This window comes from Amphiura filiformis, chromosome 3 (genome assembly GCF_039555335.1).
Source record: "Amphiura filiformis chromosome 3, Afil_fr2py, whole genome shotgun sequence".
Taxonomy (NCBI): domain Eukaryota; kingdom Metazoa; phylum Echinodermata; class Ophiuroidea; order Amphilepidida; family Amphiuridae; genus Amphiura; species Amphiura filiformis.
The window spans coordinates 65,814,506-65,831,538 of record NC_092630.1 but is presented as its reverse complement, the minus strand read 5'-3'; the positions used below and the strand labels follow the sequence as shown (position 1 = coordinate 65,831,538).

Here is a 17,033-nt window from a genome sequence, read left to right as displayed (position 1 = left end):
AGTTGGTGCTTCATTAAAGGGGAAGTGCTGTAGGAATGTGTATTGTCAGATTGATGCAAAGAGATTTTGAAAATAATTATAAACGTTAAGCCTGAATAGGATATTATTTGATCTGGGGCAGAGAAAATGTTCAAATTAATTTAACACTTTTCACTCAGTAGGTCTATCAGTTATAATGTATTGATTTTACATCATTGCAAGTGTTGCGTTTCAGTTTCATTTTTGATTCATCTACATGTAGAGTTGTAGACTAGTATCTCACATTTGCCCAGTTGGGCATCAAAATGATCGTACATGTTTTTTTCTTTCAAATATATTTGTATAGATAGTTATAATTTATGTTGGTAGCAAGGCTTTAGGGACATTTAATTAATTAATTAAAAGGAGACTGGGGTCCTGAAAATAGTTTAATTTGGGAGAGAGTAGCCTATTACATAAAACTTCGTTTGAGTTTATTATAAAACTAATTTTCAAAGTTGGGGCCATTTTTTTGCTGCTTCCCTATTATGACAGAGGTGACGAGTCCTTGACACTAGCTGCAGAAAAGGGCAAAAAATGTATAATTATGAGGTTACTGATAAAGACTGAGCCAAATTTGGTTTCCCTACGCTTGAGACATATCACTTCTCTAACCTGTAAAAAGAAACTTTAAAAATCCTTTTGAAATCACTACTTACCAAACCTGCAAAGGCACATTAAGAAAGAATGACCCATTTAAGATATGAAAAGAAATAATAAAGCAGGAGCAATGTTTCCACAAATGTAATAACCTCTTGTTAGTAATACATTATTCACATTTTAATATTTGTTATATCCTTTTTTTGTTGCTCTTAATGTTTAAGGGTAATTACCACCAGTAGATCAATTAATATTGATGATCAATAACTTGACCTAGTTTCTTCTGATATCAATTAACAAAGTAGCACAATGTAATTTATGTCATCTTTATTTTTGAATAAAATTTATTTTTGTCTGTAATTGTCATACATGTAGATCAAGCATCCATGCTCATGAGAATTCAAAGTTTAGCACATTTTATTGTTGCTCAATTATGTCAAAATGGAATAATTCTGAAATGGTAAACAACTGAAGGTGCAAAGTGTTTTAAAGGAAAATTGATTTTGTTGCATTTTATACGTACACCTCGGTTTTGAATGCATGTGCCCAGATCCATTGATTTATTGACTTCTCTGAGGTCAGCTACCACATTTCTTAGCGTCCCTTGTGGTGGTTGCAATGGCTGTAAGAAGGCTTCTGTAATCAATTTGTATTCTGATGGTATGCCGATGACTGAGCTCTGGTTTGAATTGATGCTCGTTGTAGTAAGATGTACTTGTTTTATTGGTTGCAATGTTGGGAAGGATTAGTGCTGCAATTAGTCAATATGTAAGTTGTGATGCATTTTCAGAGGATGAAGACTTGTTTTGCTAAATAAGTTGTTATTCAAACTGTGCATATTGATTATTATTGTTGTTTACCATTTTGCTTACTTTAAAATCATAATTATAGAATAGTTATAAGCTTTAATGTGGGAATTGTGTGCTATTTATACATTGAGATGAGACTACTTTTTTGGAAAGATAATTCAGATATTCAGATAAAAATAGAATGGATAATCAGATTAAATGGAATTGATAACTGTCTGTACTCTGTAGGTTTGATGAGCTGAAAATATAAAGTGAAAAATTGAACAAATGAGGTATGGATTCTGAGATTGGTTTTGAGAAACAATTATCTGATCATTTGACTGCTACGGAATCAAAGGAAAGTAACAAAAACAAAAATCTACAGCACTTGTAGTTGCGGTGCTCTGTTTCACTGGTTTATTGCTCCATAATAGTGATTGATCAAATGCTGATTGTTCCGTTTGATCAAATGTGCATAATTGTCACGGGGGTTTTGTTGTGAATGACAAACAGAATGAATTTCAACATTTTGTTCAAATATTCAAAAAATATTGGTGTTTGAATTGGGACTGCATGGTTATTCAAAACAATCATTTTTCTTGCCTTATACACTTTTGTATAGAAAATACATAGTTATTTAATATCATACTTGAAAGTTGTTGTACAATGTACCTTCTGTACTGTGACTATCAATGCTGAATGTGGACAGGCTCAGTTGCATTAGTCCTCACATTGTGTGTGTGTGCATAAAAGTGTGAGTTGACTGTGAACAAGACTGAGGTACTAAGCACCAATAGGGTTAGGGTTAGGGTTACCCCAGGCTGTGAACAAGACTGAGGTACTAAGCAGTAAGCTCCAATAATGTACCCCAGGCAATAATGCCAGTATATGCCACAGCTGGCTTGTGGAAAGAGCAGTAGTTGGTTATCGCTATATACGTACATGTACATATCCTATATTGCAGACAAAGTGAAATAAAAAACAACAAACAGTTTTTTGTCATACAAACAAAATTATTGACATCAGGTCAGTATTATTAAGGAAGTACAAAATTATGATGATCACACTCTATCTTTGGTTTGCAGACTGGTAGTGAGTGGGATGATGATGATGTATTGGATGCATTAGAAGATACTTTAACAAAACAATCTGCAAAGGTAAGATTTAATGCACTATATTATTATTATTTGAAGTATAATATATTTATTAATATATTTATTATTATTGATTTTATTTTTATTTTGAGTAGTATTTTATATTTGTTTATTTATTTTTATCAGTTTAATACTTTTGATTAAGTTAAGCTGTGTTTGATCACAAATTTCACTGCATGTTGAGGTAATGTGTGTTGTGGGTAATGCTTACTGAACCGCACCAATTTCCAGCCAGTGCCAATCAATTGGTCTTTTTTGTTGCTCTCAGTTGTCATGGTTACCTTATCATAAGCTAAGCAACAAGTTAATGTGACTGTATAGTAGCAACTGATGATTAATTTGTGCGATATGTCCATTCTTGTATTAATGTTTCATGCATGAATGAATTAATTAGATCCGAATTGATGCTATTTTAGGATTCAAGTTAAATTGTATGCACTAAGGTGCTGCAATATTAAAATTATTTGCTTCTGATGCAGAATAATGTGTACATGTATGTACTTGTTGGATTTATTTTATCCATGACATGCTATTTTGTTAAGTATTTCTTGTGCCACACAAATTAAGATGGGAACACCTCTAAGAGTGCAATGATACTGATTGTTTAACATGGCTGATATATAACAATAATGGAATAAATGCAGTAGGAAATATACTGTGAAGCGTGCATGTTTCTTCACTGATGTTTTTTGCACTGTAGTCTATAGCTTGTATAGGGAGGACTATCTTCCTTTTTTTCCATTTTGATATGGAGTAGTAATTAGAAGCAAGAGAGAAGTTATGTAGTATTTACAAGACTGTATTTAATTTATTATATTTCCAGGCACCTGAAAAAGAGACCCTCACACCTAGAAAAGGTAAGATTTCAAAATATATTTTTTCATTACTAATGTTTATTTTTTGTTTGTATTTGTTTTCATTTTTTAAATGAAATAAAAAAATCGTAAAAATCTCATCTTATATGATTTCCACAACAAAGATTTGGGAAGACAAATTTATGTATGCAATTTGTACTAATTACAGCATGGAATTGGTTTTTGAAGCGGGAATAACAGTTTATTTATTTAATTTGGTTCAGGAACAGGTATGCAAAGAGAAGCACCAGCTGAAAATCAGCAGAGAAAAGGTAACTGTTATGTGTGATTTGTGTATTCTGGTTAGAGGGTGGGAAAGGAGAGTTGTTGGTGGTATAGTTGTAACACTGCTCGAAGTAAAGGACCTTATTGCAAAATTTGTCAAGCTTGAAGTTTAGCTGTATGTACATGTATTCATATTTGCACCAAGTAAGGGCTCTAATCTTTGCATTACAGTAATTGTGTACAAAATATGAGAGGAACAATCAAGTCTCTACAGTTTTTAGAATGACAAAAAATTGGGTTGGATGTTTATTAGAGTGATTCACAAAAAAATGAAATTGGTATTTTTCAACGGGACACCCCCTCATTTTGTTCATTTTGGTAATAAAATCATACCTGCAAAATATGAAAAAATTCAAAAAAGTTTAGGGGTGCTACCGGTCAATGAACTTTTGTACACAAAGTCAATGGGATTTATGAGCCATTTTCTTTACAACACAAAAAAGCCATGTTAATTTTCCCTGATTGTGCCAAAAATATTTGATCATAGTGTGAGTAATGTCCTTAAAATAAATGCTAAAGAAAATTGTAAAAATGTTAACCCGCTTTCCAGAAAACTGCATTTTTGTGAAAACTGTTACATTTGGGGCAAGGCAGTTGCTGGAACAGCCAAAATATTATGGTACTTGGCTAATATAAAGTTGTGTTTATGGGGCTCTAGTTCTTTCTTTTTTAAAAATGTTTTTTGTTGTTTCTTTGTTTGTAACTGTAAATTATGTTATTCAAGTGTTGAATGTGTGTAGGTTTGTAATTTTATGTAAGTGTAGTGTAATGTTTAATGTGTAATCCAGTAGTAAATGTGTCTTAGCCACTCTAGCTCTTGTCACAAGTACCTTGCACAAGGTGTAGTTTTGAACTGGCCACTATCCAATGTTGTGACCCCAATTTATATACATTTCTTTTCAACCATGGTGAATCTAATCCTTCCTGTGGTCATTCAATTCAAACAATACAAATCTTCATCAGGTATGGCCATAATGACCACCCCTGATACAGATGTATGGATTTTGATAGTTACTATTACATAAGATTTCAAAAGCTGGTATCACCATTGGGGTAAACTAATATGTGAAGAATTTTAATATTTTTTTTTTTATCAACAGTTCAGTTCAATAAGGTATAAATTTGGGGTGCCTGGTGGGATTCCAGGGGATATCCCAGGGTATTCTTTTCTTGAGCTACACTCCCTCTGTCACTTCTGAAACATTTTTTATTATTACAGTCAACTATGAACTTTAATTTGGTAAAACCCCATGTTTTCATAAAGTTAGGTATATCATTGAACATTTACTTCAGTTTTGCAAGCCTGGTAGACTTTTTAGGCCCTGAAATAAGCGTTTGAAATTTTGACAAAAATCCCATTGACTTTGTGTACAAAAGTTCATTGACCGGTAGCACCCCCTAAACTTTTTTGAATTTTTGTCATATTTTGCAGGTATAATTTTATTACCAAAATGAACAAAATGAGGGGGTGTCCCGTTGAAAAATACCAATTTCATTTTTTGTGAATCACCCTAATGTTTATAGTGTAGGAGTGATGCTATAAGTAAGTATGTGTGGGGTGTTTTGTGGGAGTGTGTACACAGCATCATTGTACTGAAGAGGTGTGGTTATCTTGCTGCTGTTCCTGATCAACTTTTCCAAGATTGACCAAAACAAAATCTGGAATCAAAAATAAGCTTTTATGTATCAACAAGAAGTTTTAAATCATAGAGACTTTCAATCAGCTTGAGTTATTTTAATGACAATTCTTGTTGTTTTTTTAGCTGTATTAGAAGGCCTCGGTATGAGTGATGTAGATGATGAATCAAGTGTGGCATTTAGCGATGAGGATAATAATGCTGCTAATCCTGGCACTGCCAAGAGAAATCCACAGGTATGATAACATGCTTTGATAACATAATAATAATAATGTACACTTAATAAATCACCGGTATCCGTCGAGAGACGCTCATGGCGCTTTGCAAAAAACAACCAATGTACAATGATACAAACATATTACAACAATTAATACCAAAACAGTTCATCAGTGTTGCACAGTTCATGATATGCATAGAGTCAATTAAAAGCATTTTGGAACAAATGTGTTTTCAAATTTGTTTTGAAACTACACAAGCTCTTGGCAGAGCATACCGAAAATGGCAGATTGTTCCAAATGTTTGCAGCTGAAACATGAAATGATCTTCTGCCTCACTGGTTTCTGGCAACTGTTTCTTGAAGAAGCCCTTTTGTAGCAGAACGGAGGTTACGAGCTGGTGAATACAGTTCTACAAGTTCATTTAAATATGCTGGAGCTGATATATACAAGATCTGTAGACAAACAAGGCTATTTTAAATGTGATTCTTTGTTCAACTGGTAGCCAATGCAAGTCATGTAAAAACAGGTGTAATGTGCCATATGTGTAACATATCATGTATCAATAGTCAAAGGTCCCTGTGCATTGTATGCTGTGAATTCTTGCATATTCACGAGGGCCGATCGTTTGATCGTGCTGTGTCTAACAATCACACCAGCGTTGCCTTCACGTCCGTAAAAATATGTGGTAAGTGTGTAGGACACGGTCTGTTATCTTTTCGTCCATGGTTATAACACACTCAAATGCTCAATTATATTGTATGTGCGTTGTTCAGTTTGTCAAAAGTAGGGTCTTTGGAAGTAGAAATTTATTTAAAATGTATAGTAATGGAGCATGAAAAAGTACAACAAAAACAAATAATTGGGGCATGAAGCTGTAAATGAGCTGCAGATAGAGGAACTCTTTAAAATAAAAGAAGGGGTAATCATAGCAGTATATTCCTGTATAGATATAGGAAGTGAGTGCCTTTCCCAAGGTTTCACTTAATCACTACAGGCAAATAATCTCTCTGACCTTGAACATTCATCTTGCATTAATTTCATTGTTTTGGACAGAAATTATTGATCCAAAATTTTTTCGAAGCAAATGTACATGTAACCTTTACAATTTTGATTAATGCATTCAAGTAATCATATTGTAAATAAAGTGGATGATGTGCAGGAATATGAATGTCCTTATGTTTTTCAATGCAGGCATCTGGTGATCATGTTAGTGCTAATGAACAGAACAACAACAATAAGACTAGTGGGGGTCAGATGATGCCACCACCAGAACATGAAGAAGATGAAGGTAACAAAGGTTTCTATTTCTTCAGTTTTTACTGTCCATCATTTGTTAATTGAATCCTTTCTCCTTAGAGGAAGTGTACGGTCTTATATGTTAGAAAAATAATTATCAAGCACAAATCACATGGTTTTATTTTAAACAAACTCAAATTGACCATAAAAACGAAAAACAGCCGGCTCTCAACACGCGATATTCAAAATTCCATTGCTCTAGACAAAATCACAATTAGATTCACTGCACAGGTATGTAATATCTTGTAAAACCGATTCAGAAAGAAATGTGGATGTTGAGGCTCATTTCCATATCATCAGGTCATTATTAATGTGAAGTTAATTTTTTATTACTTCCGTGGTCCGGGTACGCGCTGGTGAATTGTGATCGCGTAGAAGTGACAAGGTCGCCTACTACGCGCCGCGCCGAAGACCAATGGGTCAACTGGCTTGTTGTCAAGTGCGTTGATCAGCCAATCAGCGTGATTGTTTATTTCTTCTGTGTGTACGCTCGTCGACGCTTGGCGCACAGCTCGGACCACGGAAGTAATAAAAAATTAACTTTAATACTTGACTACCTGTCCATGTAATCAGTAAGATGTCAATAACATGTGTTTGTCTTATCTTCTACAGATTCAGATTGGGACTCTGATGTAAGTATCATTGTTTTCTGCTTGGTATTTACTGTACTGACATAAAAACTGCTCAGCATTGGATGTCTCTGGGTGGTTTGAATAAAAACCACACAAATTTAATAGATATATAAATGTGTGGTCAATCATTTACCCTTTTCGTGTAGGATAGAATGCTGTCAAGTTGACCAATCTAAATTTAAGTATATGTCTTTAAAGTGTAATGTAAATATGTAAAGTCATGCCCTATCACACAGTGTTCAGAAGTTTTTTGCAGAAGTTTAAGAAAACGTTTCTTATTCATTTACTAAATGTTTACAAGGTTAATTTGAGATAAGGACTTCACGCTATGTTTTGCAATGACTATGCATTGTTTACTTGTCACCCACACAGGAGATGATCTCTTGCCATCTGAAACAGACAATAAAGGTAAGTTTTAAACCAGGAAAATAGTAGTGTATGGTGACTTGTCATGTATTTGCCCTCCAAGTATGTGTGTAGGGGGGGGGGGGTATGTGTGTGTGTGCATTTGTAAACACTGTCAGTGTGATAGACAAAAGTATTTCCCAGAGACACACATATATGTGTACATCCATATCAAAAGCGATGCACTTGTCGTCTGCTACATGTGTCTCATTTTACATAATAGCTAGGAATAAATACCAGACTCATCTCAAGTGGAGTTCACTTCAAATCATCCCCAAGTGACATGGTTTAGGAATATAGAGAACATTCCTTAACCATGTGACTTTGGGATGATTTGAAGTGACCTCCACTTGAGATGAGTCTGTATTTATTCCAGTTATTATGTGAAATGAGACACATGTAGCAGCCGACAAGTGCATCGCTTTTGATATGGATGTACACAATTATTAGAAAACATTGTCCAACTGGGGACCCACAGGAACAACAGATGTCCATGCTTACTGGATGATGTCAATAGATCACAAATAACATAAAAACATAAACAAGGTTCAAGGGTAGTGGTGTTGGGTCATTATACATGTTGGGGCAAATACATCTGGAAGAGTTCAGGGTAAGAAGAATAAAACTAATATGTTTGTGTCCATGGTAAGGCAAAGTGATAAGGCAAGTAAAAGGAAGTATTGCTGTAGTATTTCGTATGTACTGTAAGCTGATCTTCAATTGCAATAAAGTGACGATTCCTTTTTGTGATTTTTTCTGTTGAAAATACTTAACATCCAGAAATGACATATTTATATAACTGAATCATATAAAGGAAGTCAGTATTCTTAAAATAGTACAATGTATCTTTTAATTCCTCACTTATACATTTTTCAGGACCACCTCTCATTAGACCAGGAGCATTATCCAGAGGTGATGATAGTGAGAGCAATGCTAGTATAACCCCATCACCATCTCCACTACCTCCCAAAGCCGTAGACCAGTCCCATATATCTAAGGTTGGGGAGAGTCCTGTACAAACACAGAAATCAGAAGATCAAACTGATGGAAGGAGAGGAGGACCTAGTAGAGATAGTAAACAGATGCAAGGCGATGATGATGATGAGTGGAATTCAGAAGATGAAGATTTGGAAGAGGAGAGTGAGTGGGAAAGAGAAAGAGCAGGGAAAAGGGTAAGTCTAAGATTGTTTTAACCTTTTGGTTCTTATTACAAAAGCAAACAAACAAAACAACAACAACAAGTTCTGATTCCTCCCCATCTTCAAATTATCCAAATTTGTGACCATACATATTGTTATTTGTTTTTTGAGATAGAGAAAAATCAATTAATCAAATTTATTTATTTTTCATGAAAAACAAAATAAGACAAGAAAAGAAAGCTGCTAAAAGCAAATGGCTGAAAATATACCCCTTACAAAAATAAATAAATAATGGTTGCAGTGATATCCATGGATAAAATATAAAGTTTCTTAAAAACGCCCATGCTTGCTAGTAAATACATTCAAATCCACCCCACATACGCATCAGAAACAAACCACAACACAATACACAAAATGCATGGTATGCATAAAGGAGAAAATGACTATATTAAAACATTATAGGTGATTAAATCCAGATATGACAGATTCCAGCAACCAGGTTAAAAAAAACATTGGTAAAAGTGCAAAGAACTATAACAACAAATAATTGATTTGAATAGAAGTGTGTGTGAGTGATCGTATTGATAAAGGTAATGGAAAGAACTAAGATTCAGATCTATATCTGATGAAGTAATAGGTTTGCTTTTTGAGTGCTTGGTCACAAAGTACATAAAATCTATAGGCAAAGCCATACTTTCATTTTGAACCTTAAAATCTTCATGTAGATGGTGTACTTGTTCTTGTGGACTGATTGAAATGTATATTATTACAAACATGGGTTGATAGCATGTGTATTAATCAAGCTTCATAATTTATGCAGGTCATGGTTTGATCCATTCCCTGAGGACATGGTTGTGTTATCATGAATAATTAATGAAGTTTGTCATAATTAATTCAATATGACAGGTGATTTGCTTGTGTGCAAACACTTTGTGTCAATAAAATAACTGATTTGGTATTGGTTTGGATTTTGAATTTATTTGGTTTTTTTCTGTATGTAAACTTACAGACACATAATTATTATGACATTAAGATCTCTGATATAATAACACACTAAATTTGTTGATATTAAAGGACAGGCCTTTTACAGGCCTAATAGTGAACATTTCATACCACAAAAATGTGCTCACAATATGTCAGTTACACCAGGTGCAAGTCATAACTCAAGTTGAATTTTAGATACAGTGGTCGTGCTAGCATTTCCTTTATGTTACTGCCCTTGACAAAGGCCATAAAAGATGACATTAAAAACATATCCTGTGTTCCAACATTTTAGGATGGCCTGGGAGAAAAGCTTGACAATTCTGGTCATTCTGAGGAGTTAAACAGACAGCAGCAGTGGGAAGAGGAGGAGAGACAAAAGCAAGAAAAGGAAAGACAAGAAGCTGAAGAAGAATTACGACGAGAAAAGGAAGAACAAGAACGTGAAAGAAGGCAACAGGAAGCTGAAAGGAAACAATTTGAAAAAGACAAGGCTGCTGAGAAAAGGAGACAAGAAGAGCAAGCTGCTGAAGATAGAAGACGAAGAGAGGAAGAAGCAGAAGTAGCAAGAAAGAAAGCAGAGATAGAGGCAGAACGTCAGCAACTTGAAGAGATCCGGAGACAAGAAGAAGACAGAATACAAGCAGAAAGAGAACAACTTGAAGAAGAAAAGAGACGGGAACAGGAAAGAAGAGGCGCTGAAGATAGAAGACGGAGGGAGGAAGAAGAAGCAGGAGTAGCAAGGAAAAAAGCAGAGATAGAAGCAGAACGTCAGCAACTTGAAGAGATCCGGAGACAAGAAGAAGACAGAATACAAGCAGAACGAGAACGGCTGGAAGAAGAAAAGAGGAGGGAACAAGAAAAGAGAGATTCTGAGCAGAGGCTGTTGGAAGAAAAGAGAAAAAGAGAAGAAGAAAGACTAGAAACAGAGAGGAGAAAGTTGGAAGAGGAGAAACAACAAACTGCTATGCAAAGAGATGAGGAGCACAGGAATAGAGAAGATGCAATAAGAGAAGAAGAAAGGAGAATTGAAGCTGAAAGGAAGAGACTTGAAGAGCAGAAACAACAAGAAGAGGAAAGGCTTGAGGAAGCCAAAAGGCAGGAAAACCTAGACAGAGAAAAGGAATTACAAAATCAGGAAACAGAACGGAGGAGATTGGAAGAAGATCGCAGAAGGATTGAAGAAGAAAAGAAGCAGTTAGAACAAGAAAGGAAACTTGGAGAAGAAAGAAAAAAGATGGAAGATGAGAGAAGGAAAAGGGAAGAAGAAAGACTTGAAGCAGAACGCAGAAGGCATGAGGAAATCAGACAACAGTTTGAGGAAGATCAATTAAGAATGACTCTGGAGTTGAAAGATGAGGATGAAATAAGAAAAGCGATGGAAAGAAAGCATCTTGAAGATGAGAGGCAGAGACTTGAAGAGCAGAGATTAGAGGCAGAGAAAAGGGAACGCCAAATGGAGGAACAGAGAATGGAAGAGAAAAGACAACTATTATCAACTCAAAAAGAGATGGAAGAAATGAAAAGGACAATGGAGCAAGAAAGGGCACAATTTGAAAAGCAGTTGAGAGACACTGCTGCAAGGCAGGCTGATGAAGCTGTAAAGAAAGATTTTGAAGAAACAATGAAACAAGAGCAAGAAAGAATCAAAGCTGAAAAAGAACGGTTAGAAGCAGAAAACCGTGAGATTGAAAAGAAACGTTTGGAAATAGAAGCTATGCAAAAAGAAGTAGCAAATAAGACCCAAGAAAGGCAGCTAGAAAAATACAAAGAATCCATAGAGAAACGTTTGGCTGATGAAGACCGGTCTGTCAATGGTATGGATGATGATAATGAGAGTCTGGATGAGATCTCAAGAGATCTAGAAGCAGCTGTGTTACAGAGACAACAGATTGAGTCAGGTACCTTTAATGCAAACCCTGGACATACACCTGGAGGAAGAGCCAATACAAGCAGTGGAGTGCAGTCTTTGGCTAATACTGGGGATTTCAGTGCAGCATCTTTGAGGTATGTTCAATTGATGTGGTAGAAAACATTGCATCTTGCAGTTGTATGTATCTCTTTCATGAACTCTATATATGACACGATCAAGGGAAATGAGTCGGATGTCGCTAATATTGATTTTGAGATATTGGCAAAGAAAGTGTTACAATTCTTTTGTTTTATATTATTTTCAACGGTTGATAAATTGACATAACTTTGTAAAGAAAAGTCGTATCAACATAGGGTTTTCAGTTTCTGAAAGCTCTAAATGTTCTCTATAGAAAAATATGTAAAACTCATTTTTCGACCAGGGCCGACATGTGACTCATTCCCCTTGATCATGTCACATATGCAGACAAGCAGTAATGTCTAAACTGTTAAAACCTGTAAATACAAACAAAACTCAATCTGGTTTGATATACAATAAAAAATTAATGAAATATAAATCAAAACAAAAAGAAAAGAGTAAAAAAATAGATTTCATGTACGACTAAATCCACTGATTTATTTCATGATTTAGTAATCAGTTGAAGAAGTCTTACATTTTTGTACAATTCCAGGATCATTGTAGTACACATAGGTTGAGTTTGCACTGGTCACAAATATGGGCTGCTGGCTCTTGAATTAGCTAAAAATTGTTCAAATTTAGGCATTGGTTCTAATTTCAAACATATTGGATACATTGTGCAATCATCATATCTACAATCATGCACACAACTTTACACTGATGATAAATCTGTTGAATTTTGCAGCCCTGGTAATCCAATATCACCTATGAAAGGAGGTGCACCTGTTCCTAGACAATCCCCAGCAGCTGCAGTGTCTACCAATGCAAGAAGTCCTACCAAAGCTTTATACAACTCTCCAATGTTACGCTCTTCCACAGGACCAACTAATGCAATGGTAAGTAATCAAATTGTTATTAATGTATGCCACAGCGGATATTTTGCATATTAAATTGTTTATTTATTTGTTGAAATTTACACAGAGTATTTCTTTCAGTATAAGTATTTTCAGGAAGCTTTATACAATTAAAAATTAACATATAAATACAAATACAAAATGACAGATTGATAAGAATGTATGCAATGATGATGTTTTATTCAGTTTGATCACCATATGTGATGTAATGTAGCAAAATGAGTCCAAAGTCAGGGTTTCTAGTTTGTAGATATGGTAAGAAATGTGCTGGTATCACCTATTCCTTTGCTTATGTGATGATTAAACTTTTAATGACTTTCTAACAAAAGGCAATAGATACATGGTGTTTTCAGTGAAATCAAGCTGCAAAATAACTTCTATTAGAAATTTAAAAATGTGGAATTTGATTGATATAAGTCTACATTGGACACATTTAGCTAGATCACATCAAATATTATTAATGAGAAATATCTGTAATAATTCTTTGTGTTCTGGAATCATGTGGTCAAATCATTCACTCTTCTAAGAGTTTATATTCTTATTTTGCACAAACAGTTAATGAAACTATATTTGTTTCCTCCTTGCATTCCTCCCTGCAGCCAACATGGCATTCAATCTTAACTGAGCCAGATGGTCTTGATTACACCTCATCTGAAGGTGAGGAAGAAATGATGGCAACTCAAGAAGGTTTACATTCCTCTATGCTATCACCTCATCAAGGAGCCTCAAATCTTGCAAATACTTTACGTGGCTCCCCTGGTTCTCCTTTGCCTCCGTCCACAAATGGTAAGTGTGATTTGATCATGTGGTATTTAATGGTCTTTGAGATACAGCAATACTTTATAATTGCCACATTTAGGAGCCTCAAATCCTGCACACACAATTTTTGGTTTGTTTGAGTCAATTTTTGCATCCATTTGCAAATGGCAAATGTGCAAGTCTTGACATGCTGACTTCCTGACAGGCACATCACATTATTTGAACCCGCGCTTTGAGATATGCCACAAATATGTTTTACTGCTGCATCACCGTGGCCCTGTAGTATACATTGATGGTATTCGCTACTTGCAGTTCGCCATTATGCACTATAAAAGGGGAGAGCCTCGAACTGGCAGCATACATGAAAGGAAGAATTATGTAACCTTACACAGAACGTTATGACTAGTTCAATTCCCATTCATGTATGCTGCCAGTTCGAGGCTCTCCCGCACATAGTGCATAATGGCGGAACTGCGTAAGTAGCTTAATACCATGCATTAAAGTCATGCAGATGTTTCATACCATGTATCTTGTATACTTTCTGTCATAGTCCGGTAAATCAGTTGGTTGTTTTTGTGTAACAAGCATTTTGAGAAGGGTTTCATATCAAGTCTTGATTTGTGTTTCAGATCCTACAGCCGTTATTCGCTTACAAAGCATGGTAAGAGAACAGAAGAGAGCTACAGAGAGGGAGAGGAATGAGCGACTGAATGCAAATAACCAATGCAAAATACTGCAAGGAGAAAAGGCTGAACTGCAGAGGTAGGTCATTGAAATTTCATTTCATATCTTTTTTTTTCACTTACAAGTTTTGTTGTGAAAGTAGTGTAGACAGTTTATTATTATAATAGTGGTCATTGCACTCATAGCTCACTATTGTTGCCCAGTTAGGATTCCCTGCAATGCCATAAGTGAGCATGGTTGCCAATACACACCATATCCTCAGGTTTTTCTCACACCCATCCTCACTCTTGGTCCTCCAATTTTCCTTCTGCATCTGTTGGATATTAGCTCTCCTGTGTTGTGTTGTGGCTGTAAATTTGCAAACTGCAGCAATGCTGTGCGCATCCATTAGGATGAAAATTGTTAATAAATACCAGTGTATATTAACTAGCTAATTCTGTACCATGTTTGTGAGCACAGCAACTGAACATTTTATTTTATGTGTATTTCAGGAGATTAGATGAGGTGACAAAGTTCAAGATGTCTTTGGATCAACAGTCGCTGGATCTAGAGGCAAAGATTAGAGGATTTGAGTGAGTATATTATGGCTAACAATGAAATGGATGTAGAATTGATGTCAGAACATGCTTCTCTGGACATGCAAAAAAAAAAAGGGAAACATTATTTTGTTTGCTGCAAATTATGTAGAATTGAAATTATGGACATACGCTCGTATCTGTCACTTGGAAATACTGTATTACTGTGAGTACTTTATTACCAAAATCTCTTGTCACAATTTCTTTGTATTATTTTGCCAATGTGGTAAGTGAGTGCACAGACACATAAGTGGGATCCTGATTGGCTAATCACCTAGTTGTCATGATCAGATCTAATCAGGTCATATAATAATCAACGAAATGCATCAAATACCAAATGTTTTTGATGTGGGATCTTTATGCATTTAAATGAAATACTTAAATTAATAGGTTTGATAGGGATGATGAATCGGATAAAATATAAATTTGCAATGTTTGTGTCACACTTATTAAAGCTCACTTCCCAAAATACAAATAATGACAATGATTTATATTTCTAGGCATGAACTTAGTCAAGAACTGGAGAGACGGCACAACTCAGAAGTACTATTGCAAAAAACCAAAGAGCAACTCCGACGTAAAGAAGAACTCTATGCAGCGTGAGTAAATGTTTAACAATTTTAATAGTTGAACTTAAAAGTATGTTGAATGGATGAAAATATAACTAGGCATCAAATATAAAAACCAGGCATGCTTTGTTTTCAAACAAATGTGATGTCATTTGAAAAAAAAAATAATCAAACCGTTTCAAATTTCTTTATATTTGACAGTTTGGACCTTTTGTGCCCTTTTAAAATAGATTTTGAAGCCAAGTGATTCTTTGAGCCATTTTATACCTAATATGTTTTAAACAGACTTGATGAAACCATTTCGAATATACAGTCCTCCCAACCTCTCCTTCTAAATGGGTACATTACACCGTACACATTTAAGAGATTGAATGAAAAGAAGGTTTTATTTTTTCTAATATTTATGTTAGTGGTATGACTTAATTGATTTAGTGTGTTTGTTATATTTTAGTGAAATTGAAGCCAAACAGAAGACTGAGCTGGGATCAAGGAATATCCAGATGGAACTCAGATCATCACGCAATGTCATAAAACAGGTATGATTGCAAATATCCTTCTTGAATTGGCTACAGAAAGAAATCAATCAGGACTCTTACCACTTAGATGTCAAGGAAACTTATCACATCAAAGTGTAATAGTTACTGCATAGTCCCAAGATTCCATAATATATTTCTCCAGTAACAAGCAATACTGGTGGATAATGTTGAATTCTTATCATAAAAGAGGTTGGGTACAGGTTCTTTTGTCAATTTACTTCCAGAATATTTTTATTTCATATAAGTATCAAGGCTTTCAGGTGGGAATCCATAACAAGCAACAAGGTTTCAATGTGTGCTCTGTCAGATTGAAAAGATTTTGAGCTATAGTCTGGTGTAAAGAATTCAGCTTTACACCAGATATAGGCAAGAATTTGTCTTGATGAAGTTAGAGTCACACCTAGCAAAAGCTTGTCAACCTTTACAATCTGACTGCTCACCCATTAAAATCCTGTTGCTTGCTTTTTACTTCATGTGTTAAAAATATAAGGTAGAGAACTGTAAACTACTAGTAAACATTATGGAAATATTATTTTTAAATCTAGATTTTATAAAACTTACAAGGTATCATATTTATTTGTAGTCATCAAAATACTTGGACTCTGATTTGTATTAATTTCCTCTGCACCTTTAATAATTTCAGTTGGAGGAGGAAAGAAACGAGTTACGACGTCAGCTGAACCAAGAGAAAGCTGCACGAGCCATTCAAGAAGAGATGGTCAATGATCAGCGCAGAGCTCAAGAGGTCTTACAAGAGGTTGGTTACATTTTTTATCTGTTGTGTCAGTGAATAGAGTCGGATTTTAGATTGATAATACATGGGTTAAGACCGTTAAGTCATTGTTGAGTATGTGTGTATTTTTCTCAAACTTTGGGGAAAGAGAATGAAATTCAGTTTTAACTTTAAAATGTCTTTAAAAGTTTCAGAAATTCAAATTTTAAAGTTAAATGTATTTAAAATGAATATCTGATTCTGAGAAAACTCTTAGTTTTGCACAC

At 34.9% G+C, this 17,033-nt stretch overlaps 2 protein-coding genes across 4 annotated transcripts in view; both read left to right on the top strand.

Annotated features, from left to right (window-relative positions):
- LOC140149203 (uncharacterized) overlaps positions 1 to 7,649 on the top strand; it is a 29,283-nt gene extending 21,634 nt beyond the window's left edge. The window contains exons 11-17 of the mRNA XM_072171417.1: positions 2,492 to 2,563; positions 3,384 to 3,417; positions 3,639 to 3,686; positions 5,463 to 5,572; positions 6,746 to 6,842; positions 7,463 to 7,482; positions 7,629 to 7,649. Of these exons, the coding sequence (XP_072027518.1) occupies positions 2,492 to 2,563; positions 3,384 to 3,417; positions 3,639 to 3,686; positions 5,463 to 5,572; positions 6,746 to 6,842; positions 7,463 to 7,482; positions 7,629 to 7,649 (402 nt within the window). The remainder of the gene's footprint in view (positions 1 to 2,491; positions 2,564 to 3,383; positions 3,418 to 3,638; positions 3,687 to 5,462; positions 5,573 to 6,745; positions 6,843 to 7,462; positions 7,483 to 7,628) is intronic.
- A 162-nt stretch (positions 7,650 to 7,811) lies between these two features.
- The window catches only part of LOC140148984 (uncharacterized), a 36,417-nt gene continuing 27,195 nt past the window's right edge, over positions 7,812 to 17,033 (top strand). For all 3 annotated transcript variants that reach the window (XM_072171111.1, XM_072171112.1, XM_072171110.1), the window contains exons 1-10: positions 7,812 to 7,890; positions 8,764 to 9,059; positions 10,303 to 12,014; positions 12,743 to 12,893; positions 13,511 to 13,697; positions 14,300 to 14,432; positions 14,846 to 14,926; positions 15,430 to 15,528; positions 15,950 to 16,034; positions 16,678 to 16,791. In XM_072171111.1, the coding sequence (XP_072027212.1) occupies positions 7,821 to 7,890; positions 8,764 to 9,059; positions 10,303 to 12,014; positions 12,743 to 12,893; positions 13,511 to 13,697; positions 14,300 to 14,432; positions 14,846 to 14,926; positions 15,430 to 15,528; positions 15,950 to 16,034; positions 16,678 to 16,791 (2,928 nt within the window). In that variant the 5' untranslated portion in view covers positions 7,812 to 7,820. The remainder of the gene's footprint in view (positions 7,891 to 8,763; positions 9,060 to 10,302; positions 12,015 to 12,742; positions 12,894 to 13,510; positions 13,698 to 14,299; positions 14,433 to 14,845; positions 14,927 to 15,429; positions 15,529 to 15,949; positions 16,035 to 16,677; positions 16,792 to 17,033) is intronic.